At 38.1% G+C, this 13,624-nt stretch overlaps 1 protein-coding gene across 5 annotated transcripts in view; it reads left to right on the forward strand.

Moving 5' to 3' along the window:
- The first annotated feature begins 1,891 nt into the window (after positions 1–1,891).
- The window catches only part of TRMT11 (tRNA methyltransferase 11 homolog), a 126,353-nt gene continuing 114,620 nt past the window's right edge, over positions 1,892–13,624 (forward strand). For all 5 annotated transcript variants that reach the window (XM_030928666.1, XM_030928667.1, XM_030928669.1 and 2 more), the window contains exons 1-7: positions 1,892–2,045; positions 6,917–6,982; positions 9,149–9,222; positions 11,427–11,508; positions 11,597–11,689; positions 11,922–12,056; positions 12,838–12,994. In XM_030928666.1, the coding sequence (XP_030784526.1) occupies positions 1,974–2,045; positions 6,917–6,982; positions 9,149–9,222; positions 11,427–11,508; positions 11,597–11,689; positions 11,922–12,056; positions 12,838–12,994 (679 nt within the window). In that variant the 5' untranslated portion in view covers positions 1,892–1,973. The remainder of the gene's footprint in view (positions 2,046–6,916; positions 6,983–9,148; positions 9,223–11,426; positions 11,509–11,596; positions 11,690–11,921; positions 12,057–12,837; positions 12,995–13,624) is intronic.

Consider the following 13,624-nt stretch of genomic DNA (forward strand, 5'->3'; position numbering starts at 1 on the left):
TCTCCTGCTGCTTCTTGACCACTCTTGCAAGCTCAAAAACTTCGAACAGTTATGGCTCTGAGTTCCTCAAAGGCAGTTTAATTGATGTCACAGTAGTTCCACACTAACTCTAGTGGCCTGTGCAAGGTTAACCTCTACTTCTACAATCAGGTATCCAACAATTTAGATTCATGATGTAAATACTCTCCTGCTGATTTCTGAAGTGGAGATTTAGTATAGATTTAGTCCTGAACCGTAGCACAAAGGAGCTGGGTTAAAAATCAGTGACACTTAATTCCATTTGGGTTCTCCAGGCCTTGTAGTCTCATTTGTTGTCTCTATATAGCATTATATTAATCCAGGCATGAAAATCAGCAATTCTTTGATATTCTCTATAAAGTTACTCCATCAAAATTCCATATTAACTTTGCTGAGGATTTGACAAGTTCTGGGGATGGGGCATATCAAGCACTGCACATTATTCTCCCAACATCTCATTGGTTTTCTGTCCCAACCTTGGTCTCTCTTCTCAAATAGTAAATGACTTTTTTTTTCTTGTCTCAAAGTACTTTTATCTCCTTTTATGAAGTTTTGGGGTCAAGAGACATCTATGCTTCTGAGAGTGACTTAGCACAAGTGAACTTGAGACATATTTCTAACAAAAACGTATCTCTTGCTAACAAAAATTCTCATGTGATTTTCTTAAGAAAAATGTCAAGTGCCACTTATTGACCCCGTTCAATATACCAGATGTTATATTCAACACCTTATGAACATTATTTCGCTTAATCCTTGTAACAATCCTTTGCAGGAGGCAGTGTGTTTTTCCATTTTTAAAAGAAAACTCAGGCTCAGAGAGGTTAAGAGCACATTGATGGTAAATGGTGGAAGTGAGGTCTGAATCTAATATTGACACCACAGCCTATGTTCTTCTTAATCACTACCACTACGCATCAACTACTTTTCTGGCACATGCTCCTGGGGATAGGCCAGATACATACTCTTGTACGTTGTGCAATACCGCAGGGGAATGCAAAAGAAATAGCTCTCAATGGGGCAAAGTGCTCAGTACTCTCAAAAGCAGAAACAGCCCGGAGGGAAGTCTTGAGCCTGTAATTCTAGCACTTTGGTAGACTATGGTGGGAGTATCCTCTGAGCCCAGGAGTTCAAGGTTTAGTGAGCTATGCTTGCGCCACTGCACTCACCTGGGTGACAGAGCAAGGCTGTCTTAAAAAAAAGTCACATATATACATGGAATATGCAATTAAAAGATATTTTATAAACTATCTGCTATGTAATCTGTGCCAGTGTGAACTTTCTCCAAATTTTAATTTATGGCTGGCTGTGGATTTAGTCCTGAGTCTAACAAATAACACAACCTAATAATTATTACCTACTTTGAGGAAGATACTATTTTGGTTTTTATTAAGAATAGAGTGAACCATAAGAGATTATCTCAGACCTCAAGAGTTTATCCTAGTTGGGTTATAAGGCATGTGCTCTCGAAAAGTTGTTACATAAATACGAAAAGTATACTAAGTGTTAAATGACTGGTCCAGCTAAATCAGTTCCCGAGGACTGTGCTGGTTAGACAAGTCTACAAGGAAATGGTGAAATTTACAAGGAAATGGTGAAATTTCAGTCCAGTTTTGAAGAACGGGTTTTGAAGGGCTGTAGAGAAAGCTGGAAGTACACTCCAAGTGGAAAAATCACTGGGAAATACACTGTCTTACTACCATACGCCGCTCCTGAAAACCACGCAGCCCTGCCCACCAGCTACTAGCGCTGGGAGACCCCCAACCACTAGGCACTCGCAGATGAGGAAGCCCCTCCCACAGCGGCCGGGGTTTCGGACGCCGAGCGCGAGAAACATCGGGATAGCGCCTGCCTCGACGAGCTTCCGCTTCCGGCCCTTCAGGCTCTGTCTCCGTTTTGGGAGGGAGAAAGAGGTGGGACCTAGCGCGGGCCGCGCAGGCGCACGGTGAGCAGCTGCAATGGCGCCGTCGTGTACCCTTAACAGGTATCTGCTGCTCATGGCGCAGGAACACCTGGAGTTCCGCCTGCCGGTGAGTCCGTAGGGCCCTCTGCAACTTCCGACGGAAGAGGACGCTGGAATGGAGTGGGTGTGTGGGTGGAGGTGATTTGCATAGCTCCAGGAGGCTGGGATTCGGGGGTCTGTGCTGGTCAGCGCGGGTCACGCGTCCCCAGTCCTCGGGCCGGGTGAGCTTGGCGGAGGGTGTATGTGAGAGAAGTCTGAGACTAAACCCCTCGGCCTGCTTAAACGTTTTCATTCATTCGTTTGCCCGTGTACCAAGTACCGGAGTTAGGCAGGTGAATATGACCGGTCCTCTCACTCCCGGAGCTGTTCGTCTAGGAGGATAGAGACATCTAGCAAATGCTCAGGCTAGTGTTTTAAGTATCGGAATCTGCGGATCAAGCTCAGTGGAGGGGATGGTGGTAGGGATTAGATGATGGAGCACTTGAGAAGAGTGTTTTATTCAAGAAACGTTTTCAGAATGCATGTAGTGGAAGATGCGTACACTGGGCATATAACGATGATGTAAACAACCTCTGCCCTCTAGGAGCTTACTGTTTAAAGGCTGAGCAGACACATAAGCCTTGAATGACAAAATAGTGTTGGTAAGTGCAGTGATAGATGCACATGGAAATATGAGAGCACGTGGAAGGGAAATCTAATCTACTTGAGGGATTGGGGATGTTGGCCTTTAAGAGGGATTGCAGAAGAGATGACACTTGAAATAAAGGATGAATAGGAGTTAGAGGACCAAGGGGAGAAATCAGTAAATTAGAATTACAAGCTGTTCATTGTTACTGGATCACTAGTTATGTGGCCGAGAGTGGTAAGAAGAGGGCAGGGGAAGTAGAAAGGGGCAAGAAAATGAAAGCCTTGAAAACCCTGGAGCTTAGAAGGGGGATTTATTGAAGAGCCTTAAGTAAAAAAGTGACCAGAAAATTAAATCAGTTTGACAACACTATGGAGGGTGGATTTGAAAAGAATAAGACTTGAGCCAGAGACTAGTTAGGAGTCTGTCGGAATACTCTTGTTAGTAGATGAAGAAGGTCTGACCTATGGCATGGGGTAAGAGGATGGGATAGACTGGAAAAGTATTTTGGCCATACAGTAATTAGGGCTGGATTGATTGAATATGTGGGAAAAGGGCACCGGTCAGGTATGACTTCTGGGGTGTATATAGGTAGGAGTGTCTCCATTTAATATAGAGAACATAGGCAGATGTAAGATTTAAATTTTGTTTACACTGAGTTTGATGTGCTCGTGTAACATCAACCTGAGATGACCAAGAGGCAGTGGATATATGAATATGCATAGAGTATGGCAGAGTGATCTGGACTAGTGATAAATATTTGGGAGTCTTCTTCATATGAAGACTAGGAGAGGGGATGAAATTACTCAAAGGGTAAGGTCAAAAGAATAGTGGGCCAAGTATAGATGCTTGGTGAAGGGGTGGCCTACCCCTCCACACCTGTGGGCATTTCTCATTAGGTGGAACGAGAGACTTGAGAAAAGAAATGAGACAAAGAGACAAAGTATAGAGAAAGAAGAAGTGGGCCCAGGAGACCGGCGCTCAGCATACAGAGGACCCACGTCGGCACTGGTGTCTGAGTTCCCTTAGTATTTATTGATAATTATCTTTACCATCTTAAAGAAAAGGAAATGGCAGGATAATAGGATCATTATAGGGAGAAAGTCAGCAGTAAGACATATGAATAAAGTTCTCTGTGACATGAATACTTTTAAGGAAAAGTGCTGTGCCTTGATATGCATATGTAAATATCTCCATAAACCTTTTTAGTGCATAAAGAGCAGCATTGCGCTAGCAAGTCCCGCCTTTCGCCCTAAGGCGGTTTTCTCCTTTCTCAGTAAACAGAACATACGATCAGGTTTTATACGGAGATGTTCCATTGCCCAGGGACGGGCAGGAGACAGATGCTTTTCTCTATCTCAACTGCCAACAACCACCAAGAGGCCTTCTTTCCTCTTGTACTGGTCTTCCTCAGCACAGACCCTTCGTGGGTGTCAGGCTGGGGGACAATCAGGTCTTTCCCTTCCCACGAGGCCATATTTCAGACTATCACATGGGGAGAAACCTTGGACAATACCTAGCTTTCCCAGCTATCCCTGCAATCCCAGCACTTTGGGAGGCTGAGGCAAAGAGATAACTTGAGACCGGGAGTCCAGAGACCAACCCTGGCAACACAGTAAGAACTCCCCCACCCCCACCCCGCCCTGCCCCCTCGCACCAACCCTCAGTCTCTGATCAACACCCGGTCTCTACAAAATTAAAAATAAAAAAAATTAGCTGGGCATAGTGGTATACCTGTAGTCCCAGCTACTCAGGAAGCTAAGGTGGGAGGATGGCTCGAACTTGGGTCTTTGAGGCTGCAATGAGCCACGGTCATGCCACTGCACTCTAGCCTGGACAACAGAGAGAGAACTGTCTCCAAAAAAAAAATTTTTTTTTTTTTATTTGAGTCAGAGTCTCGCACTGTCACCTAGGCTGGAGTGCAATGATGTGATCTCGGCTCACTGCAACCTCCACCTCCCAGGTTCACACGATCCTCCTGCCTCAGTCTCCCGAGTTGCTGGGATTACAGGCACACACCACCACACCCACCCACTTTTTTGTATTTTTAATAGAGATAAGGTTTCACTATGTTGGCCAGACTGGTCTCGAACTCCTGACCTTGTGATCTGCCTACTTCAGGCTCCCAAAGTGCTGGGATTGCAGGTGGAGCCACCACACCTGGCTGCTTAAAATATTAAAATCAGTGATATAGAATCTCTTCTGGGAAAGGCAATCCAAAGGACAGTCTATACTTTTGGGCCCATCTACTGCATTAGAACTGATAAGCAAGGACGCTATAATGAATGGCTGCCTTTATGAATTAAAATGAGAGATCAGATCCAGTTTTGCCTCTGATAGAATTAATCAGGGCCAATTATAGTTGGCAGCTACTTAATGTAGTACTTATTGTACTAAGTAATGTTTACTGAAGTTCAAACTCCTGCGCTTTATTGCTTGTCCTGAAGCAACCTTTTAAATGGATGAAAAAGCAAGTAGCTGAAATAACAGAAAAGCTCATGGAATTAATGCATCACACATGCCCCTGATCATGCTACATTTTTATATCCAATGTTCAATATAAATTCTTTTTATTCCTAATGTAGAAAGAGTCTCAACTGGAAAGTTGAATTTGCCGTAAGATTAATTAATATTTTGTGTTTTGCTTTTTCCAAGTAGGTTGATGAAGTAGCGTAAACATGTTTTGCTTTTCAATTTGAAACTTGGGTTATCATATTTATTCTCAGTTTTAGGTGGCTGCTTAAGTTTTGGGTAGTAGAGATAATGCTGTGCCATAAAGCTTTAGTCTCTCACTTTTTTTCCCCCACCTAACTCTTAGAATCTTTGTATTTTAGCCTGTTGCAGCTTTTTAACAGTGTATTCCGGGAGCAGCAAACTTTGGTGTTTTAACTTGGTTGTAGTTGGATGTTTTAAATGTAAAGCTGACTTTACAATATGCTTTAATACAGAACAAACAACAATCATGCAAGATCAAGTAACTTAATCTATAACTTTATTTTTTTCTTTTAAGTGCTATAACTCTATCAGTCTTGGCTTCTTGAGCCACTGGACTTCTAGGACAGTTGTCAGGGTCTTCATCATTTTGATTCCCTTAATAACCGCCTATGTTCTGTGCTTCTTTCTTTGTGGTTCACCTAATGTGATGAGGTAGCTATGATTCCTGTTTTACATATGAGGGAACTAAAAGTTGGAGGATTTAAGATTCTTGTATAAAGCCACATCGCTAGTATTTGGAAGAGCTGAAAATCAGATTATGGTCTATTTGACTTCTAAGTCTCATGATGTCTCCTATTCAGATTTGTGTTTTCCTTGTTGCAAAATAACCTTTGGGCTGCCTTCACTGATTTATCAGTAGTCTGTGATAGTTCTTGGTCGATCCATCTGATTGAACTGAATTCAGCCCCTCTAACACTGAATTAAAAAAAATGATTTGTTGCATAGACAAAGAAAAAATAGAAATGGTGCTAGTAGCTTGAACGTCTCCTTCTTTTTGATCTTGGGCGGGGGGCCCTTCCTGGTCTGGGTATATTTTCCCTTTTGATGGCTGGTGGGCTTGGTGTTAAAGGCTCTTCCTTCTGGTTGGGAGGAAGGGGGATAGTAGGCAGCCAGCAGTGGGACACTTTCCTCTCATTAGGTTCCATCCTCCGTAAGACCTACAGAGGAGTGTGATTCTACCTCTTTTATGTGACTTAAGGAGATAACTTGTTAGTCATACAAATTATAAAATTTGTATAATTATTTGAGTTTATCAGTACAAAGTGATTGCTTCAAAGAATATAAGCACTATCTGGACGGATTTTAACTTTGCATGAATGATGCTTTTAAAGTATCTATTATATCAGTTCTCTTTCTAGTTCTGTAGCTTTATGCAGAAAGAAGATGAGATTAACTTAGTTACTTGTGCTTAATGAATATGTAGTGGTATGCCCTGGCTGATTATTTTTTTCTTTTCCAAACATCTTCAAATCGTCCGTCTGATTTTCATTTTGACTTTATTCACCAATTGTCAGTCTTACTAATCTGCACTTTGTGTAATCTGTTTTTTTCCTTTTCAAAGTCAGGGAATTTTCTGATCAAGTGTTTGGTAACTCTTCTGTTGTCTAAAATTTCTCAGAAATTACTTACCCATGGTTTTTACTATTAGATTTTTTCTGAACCCTAAATTGTGATTGTCTGATATTGAAGCTTAAATGCCTCAGTTAGATCATCAGCCTACTCTTTTTTATTTTTTAGTCATATAATGCCTGTCTTCCTTAGTACAGTTTTAGTTCCTTTTGTTAAAATGTCTTTTCTCTATAATATTTTCAATACAGGAAATAAAGTCTTTGCTTTCGCTTTTTGGAGGTCAGTTCGCCAGCAGTCAAGAAACTTATGGAAAGGTAAGTTAAATTTTCATTAGACCATATGGAGTATACTTAGAAATAGAGCCTTGGGTTTGAAGAGAAGAAGTGCATATCTTAAATTTATATTTGTGTGGTTACTTGTATCTGTTTCGAGAGACAGTGGAATAAAGAGGATATTTTGGGAAACACTGTGGTTTTGTTAAGTAATTTAGATTTATTTCTAGTATTTTATTTGTTTTAAATTTTTAATCAACAGTTGTGTCATAATTTGTATCTGTCCTTTCACTTAAAAAAGGGCTGTGTCCCATTGGTGAATTGTGTTTAGAATTAGAATTTAGAATTTAGCAGAATATTGGGCTCATATTGAGAATCATTTTAAAATTTGAAATTGTGCATTGTATGAGATTGTGAATATATGAAGCTTTGTATTTTGCATAATACTGTAGTTTATCAGTATATGACAGAAGTTTGGAAAATAGAAGAAATAATTTGCAGTTCCTCCTTGACATGACTCATAATTTGGGGATACTGCCTTCCAGTCTTCTTTTGTTCGTGTACTTTTTTTTTACCCTATTGTAATTCTACTTCTGCAGCCTGTGTTTCTCACCTGATAATGTCAGTATAGGCATAAGTTGTTACTTGGCCTTTATCTCTAACATAGTTACATAATATTTTTCATTGACTAACTCTACCATAATTAATCTAACCATTTCATTTTATTCAGGTTGCTTTAAAAATTTTCTCAATAAAAGTAATACTAAGATGAACATTTTTTTCCTGTTTGGATTAGTTTGACTTTTTCTGTTGGGTGGGGTAAATATTGGAAGAAAAATGATGGGGTATATACCCAAAGTAATATAAGTCATTCTATTATAAAGATACATGCGTGTGTGTGTTCATTGCAGCACAATTCACAATAGCAAAGCATGGAATCAATCTAAATGCCATCAGTGATAGACTGGATAATGAAAATGTACATATACACCATGGAAGCCATAGAAAGGAATGAGATCATGCATACTGTCAAGCCATAAAAGGGAACAAAATCATGTCATTTGCAGGGACATAGATGGAGTTGGAAGCCATTATCCTCAGCAAACTAATGCAGGAACAGAAAACCAAACACCAGGTGTTCTCACTTACGGGTGGGCGCTGAGTGATAAGAACATATGGACATGTCCAGGGAAACAACACACACTGGAGCCTTTTGGGGGTGGTAGAGTCTGGGGAGGGAGAGCATCAGGAAGAATAGCTAATGGATGCTGAGCTTAATACCTAGGCGATGGGATGATCTGTGCAGCATACCACCATAGCACACATTTACCTATGTAACAAACCTGCACATCCTGCACAGGTATCCCTGAACTTAAAAGTTGAAGAAAAAAGAAAAAAGCTAGGTGTGACAGGAAGGATTTCTTGCAAAAGATGAAAGAGCTTCAGTTGAAAGTCCTGTAGTGTTGGGCTTTTATTCCTGAATGACTTTCAGTTATTGAGGGGAGGAGGAAAGGAAGGAGAGTGTGGATATAATTGGCTAAGGGTGATGAAATGAGGTCAGGATCCTTTTACAGGATTTTGCTGTATTCTGGCAAGAGGTTATCTGGGTGCAGCTTACCAGAGCTTATAATCTTGGGTGTTGGGATAGAGGATTGGGAAAACACCCCTCATGCACTTGGAGCTTTTTTCCCCGAGACAAAATGTAAAATAGTAAAAGTTAATGAGAATTTAATAATGTACCTCATGATTTTCCATCATAGTTGTTTCAAAGGGCCCCTCCTTCACCCTCAGATGGCTGCAATTACCTAGAAAAAGGTCTCATTTAGCAACTAAGAAATACATTACTTAGAAATTAAAACTAAAATAGCTGTATTATAAGGGATGATTAGCCATGATGAATTTCAAGATTATACTTTGGGATATAATATGCATTAATTCCTTTAGGAAAGCTGCATAAAAGGGCAGATACAAAATTAGTGTTTAATTTGAGGATATATTCATTTATAGGGTCATTATAAAAATGTTTTTACTATATTATTCTAATTTACTCTTTTACTATTGGAACGATTTTTATTTTGGTCACAGTCAGATCAGATATTCTTACGTGAAAGTAGCAAATAGGCACTTCTCCTTATTGACTTCTTGAATAAAAGCATATGATGCCATTTAGCCACTTAGAATTAAGTTGCATATTATTATTTCTTTCAGTCACCATTTTGGATTCTTAACATTCCCTCTGAAGATATTGCAAGAAATTTGATGAAACGGACAGTGTGTGCCAAGTAAGAGAAACTTATGTTCTCCTGCATGAATATACTGGTACTTCTCCTAACTACTCAGTCCTATTTTTTGCTATATTGGCATAAAGTAGTGTGGAGGCTCAGTTTAACTTGCAGTTACAAACAACTGCCACTGGGTGGCGGTGGGGGACCAGAGGAAATTTACCCGCTGAAACCAAGAATCAAGAAATGTAGATATTTGTTTTTGAATAATTTTTTTAAACTTCCATATTATGTGAGAATATAGTATGAGATATAAACACTATGTTCTTACGCAGGATAGATGCCATATATAATTATAACCAAAGTGCTGAAAATCCAAAAATGCTTTTTTCATAGATGGTTTTTAATTGGATGAGCAGATTAGTGAAGTGTAAGGTAACAAAAAGTGAGGAATGCCATGAGATATGTTTTACTGTTTCAGTTGGTAGAGAAAAGAATTATGAGTATCAAATCTTGATATAAATTAATGTAATGATGCTGTTCATTGTTTATCCTCAGTGTTTCCAGATTTTATCATTGGCATCCACTTTTCTTTCATTTCTTTTTTCTTTGTACTATTGGAAAATTTTCTGCCATCAGATTTGAAAATTAAACTGTATTTTTAACTAGCATCTTAAAGATCAAACAGCTTGTGTGATCTTTAAGCTACTTTTTCTTCCTGAACATTTTAGCAGATTGCTGAAAACTTTCTTTTCCTTAGAAATTATATTTGCTAATACAGTGCAAATAAGAATTTACATATATCTAGCTTTATTAACATGGTTAGCAATGTTTTATATCATCATATGTAATTGTTGTATTATGGAATTGGATACAACCCTATATTTATTTAACTTCATCCTATTGAGAACTACCTGCAGCCTTTAATCTTTTACAGTGAAACTTGTTAACAGGCCTTATTATGAAATAAAAATGACTAGAAAACAGAAACATAACTTTTAAAAAACTCTTTTTGAATAATTGCTTGTTGGTTTAAAATTGCCACTGGAGTACTAAGAACTTGTATGCTGCTTTCAAAACTCTTATCCTCTAATTCATATATTTGATTAATAACAATTAACAATTATACAATTGTTATAACAGTTATACAATTAACAATTGTATAAGATAATTTTTAATTGCTTTTTATTATCTGTATATTTTGTGTAGCTGAGGTATACCTTAAGTGATAGCTAAGTGAGATTAATATTGTAGAAGCCTTTTCTCTGTAAATTCAATAGAAAAGGAAGAAATCATTTGCAAAGCAAAAAATTTACAATTTAACTGTATCAGAATGAAGGTAGACTTTTATAAAAGCATGGATTCAAACCAACTTAAATTCAGATTTTTCTGTGGTAGAAGGGGATTGAAAGTTAATTTATTATTAACATGAAATATTTTGAGCATGCGACAAAAAGGTGAAAAATATAACAAGTACCTAGGAATATACCTTATTAGATCTCAACATTTTGGGTAACTTAGTTACTAAAATTGTGTGTGTGTGTGTGTGTGTGTGTGTGTGTTTGTCCCTGTGTGCGCATGCGCATGCGCATGCATGACAGAGTCTCACTCTGTTGCCCAAGCCGGAGTGTGGTGACATGATCTTGGCTCATGTTAGTCTCAAATTCCAGGGCTCAGGTGATCCTCCCACCTCAGCCTCCCAAGTAGCTGGGGCTACAGGTGTGTGCCACCATGCCTGGCCAGTTTTTTGCCTTTTTTGTAGAGACAAGGTTTTGCTATGTTGCCCAGGCTGGTCTTGAACTCCCGGGCTCCAGTGATCCACCCACCTTGGCCTCCCAAAGTGCTGGCATTACAGGCATTAACCACTATGCTTGGCCAGCTAAATGTTAATAACATTTTTATTTGGTCATTAGTCTTTTTGTATTATGGAGAAGACATTGGGAATAATTGACTTTTCTGCAGTTTTTTACACATTTATCTAAAATAACTGATTTTACTGTATCATTTGTTCTAGACTAAAAATGTGAAAACTTAGGAAATATCCTGACTTATTGAAAATCCTTCTTTCCATGTCAAGTTTAACTTCTGTGTGTGGTTTGGGCTTAAGTTGTATTTGTTTCCAGGGTACATAATTTTCATTTATACTTTGCAAAACATAGGCAATAATCAGTGGAGTGTGCATAAAGAACTAGTAAAATGACTGTACGTATTACTGTGTGAACTAAGTTCTTTACTGAGGTTAGTACCAATCATTTATTTCCTAGGTCTATATTTGAACTATGGGGTCATGGACAATCTCCTGAGGAGCTGTACAGTTCTCTTAAAAATTACCCTGTGGAGAAGATGGTGCGTAGTAAAATGTGGTTTTACATAGGCATGCATGCAGATTCTGTAGAATTAAAATGCTCAAAAAACTGATTTCCTTTTATTTTAGGTTCCATTTCTACATTCGGACTCTACATATAAAATAAAGATTCACACTTTTAATAAGACATTGACACAAGAAGAGAAAATCAAGCGAATAGATGTAAGTAAATTTAGCAAAACAAAAACCCTACAAGATGAATGCAGTCTAGCCATTGTTGATAAATAGGAATACCTAATGTCTGTGAAGTGTTTATTTTGTACCACATTGTGTGCTAAGTGCTTTTCATGTTTTATTTAATGTTGACTCCAGGCTTACAAGGTAATGGTATTAGATAAGTGCCATTTTTCATTGTAAATTATTATAAGACATTAGCATTTCTTTTGTTTTTTAGGCACTTGAATTTCTGCCATTTGAAGGAAAAGTGAATTTAAAGAAACCACAACATGTATTCTCTGTTTTGGAGGATTATGGTTTGGACCCAAACCGCATCCCTGAGAATCCACATAATATTTATTTTGGTAGATGGGTGAGCAAGTGTTCTTTCTACCTGTGTCAGTTTGTTTTTTTGAAAGCTACATATTAGGCCTTTTGTTGACTCATATGTAGAAATTTAAAGCAGCTAAAGATCAGAACTACTGAATGGATTAAAATTGGTGAGGAGTATGTGATTATGTTTTGTTTTGTGTTTTCCCAGAGATTCTTAAATGAAGTGCAAGAGGCTTGTTAGATATAGCCTTGTTAGATATTCCAGGTGGTATACCTGGAAATGTTAAAGCAAGACTTACTAGAACATCTGGACTTTTTTGTTTGTTTGTTTTTGTTTGTTTGTTTGTTTTAATAAAGCAGAGAAAACACAGAGTGCTATGGTAGTTGAGGAATCTCATTTGTGGAGATTTCCAATCTGGGCCTTCCATTCCAAAAGAAATGGAATTACTGTAAAGCAGTTCTGCCGACTTCTCTGAGGCTTTAAGCGGGTGATTGGAAGCTGTGAGTGGAAGCTGTGACTTATGTTAGAGATTATTGTTACGTAGGAGAACAAAGAAATGGGCATACCTTAACACCTACCTCTGGAATAATTGCATTCAAATGCAGTTCATACTTGTTTTGAAAAGACAAAGTAAATGGAATGACATTAAGCAATAAAAGGTTTTGTTCATAACTACCTCAATTACATTATTTTAAAGAAATTAGAACAGTAATAAGTGGAAAGAAGTTCTTATCAGCAAAATACAATGGTCTTATTGTGAGTGATTATCTTAAGTCCGTTCTGTATGGCTGTACTAACATGAGAAATATCTCTGATTCAGATTGCAGATGGACAGAGAGAGCTTATTGAGTCATACAGTGTCAAAAAGAGACACTTTATTGGAAATACAAGTATGGATGCTGGTTTGTCATTCATTATGGCTAACCATGGAAAAGTGAAAGAAAATGATATTGTCTTTGATCCATTTGTTGGAACAGGTATTTTTATTTAACTTTTAAGCTAGTGTAGAGATGTTGCTTATTTATATTAATGAAGGTCATGGTAATATTTTTGCTAAAAGAGTAAATGGATCATCATTTAATTGTGTTTGGATAATGGCCAAGAGACAACCACGTACTTGTATAATAGCTAGTATTTAACACTTTGCCACTTCAAAGATGATGCTGATAGAATTATATGGGTTTTTTTCCAGATAAACTACTGGGGGGGAGCATCCATCTAATTTTTTTGTAGCAGAAAAACTTTCAATACCATACATTGTAGAAATGTTGTAAAGCTGTATAGTTTATTTAAATAGGGAAACTCTTGGTGAAAGAAAGACTTGAATAACAAGATCAAAAAAATGTATTCATCCATGTTTAAATTCATAACTGTATATGTGGATGGAGAAAAATAGTTAATATATCCCATCTTTGAGTTGGTTTGTGGAGGTTTATAAGTAAGTGTGAAAATAAGAAAAGAGTCAAAGTATCAATGGGCTAGATAGTCTGGTCGCTCTGGCAGTGACCTTGGTTTTTTGTGCCCGTGATTGGGATAATTTTTTATGGAAGTCCTAAAACTCCCAAGTTTACTTCATCTGACTCTGTGTAGACTTTTTCCTACTTCCA

This window comes from Rhinopithecus roxellana, chromosome 4 (genome assembly GCF_007565055.1).
Source record: "Rhinopithecus roxellana isolate Shanxi Qingling chromosome 4, ASM756505v1, whole genome shotgun sequence".
Classification (NCBI taxonomy): Eukaryota; Metazoa; Chordata; class Mammalia; order Primates; family Cercopithecidae; genus Rhinopithecus; species Rhinopithecus roxellana.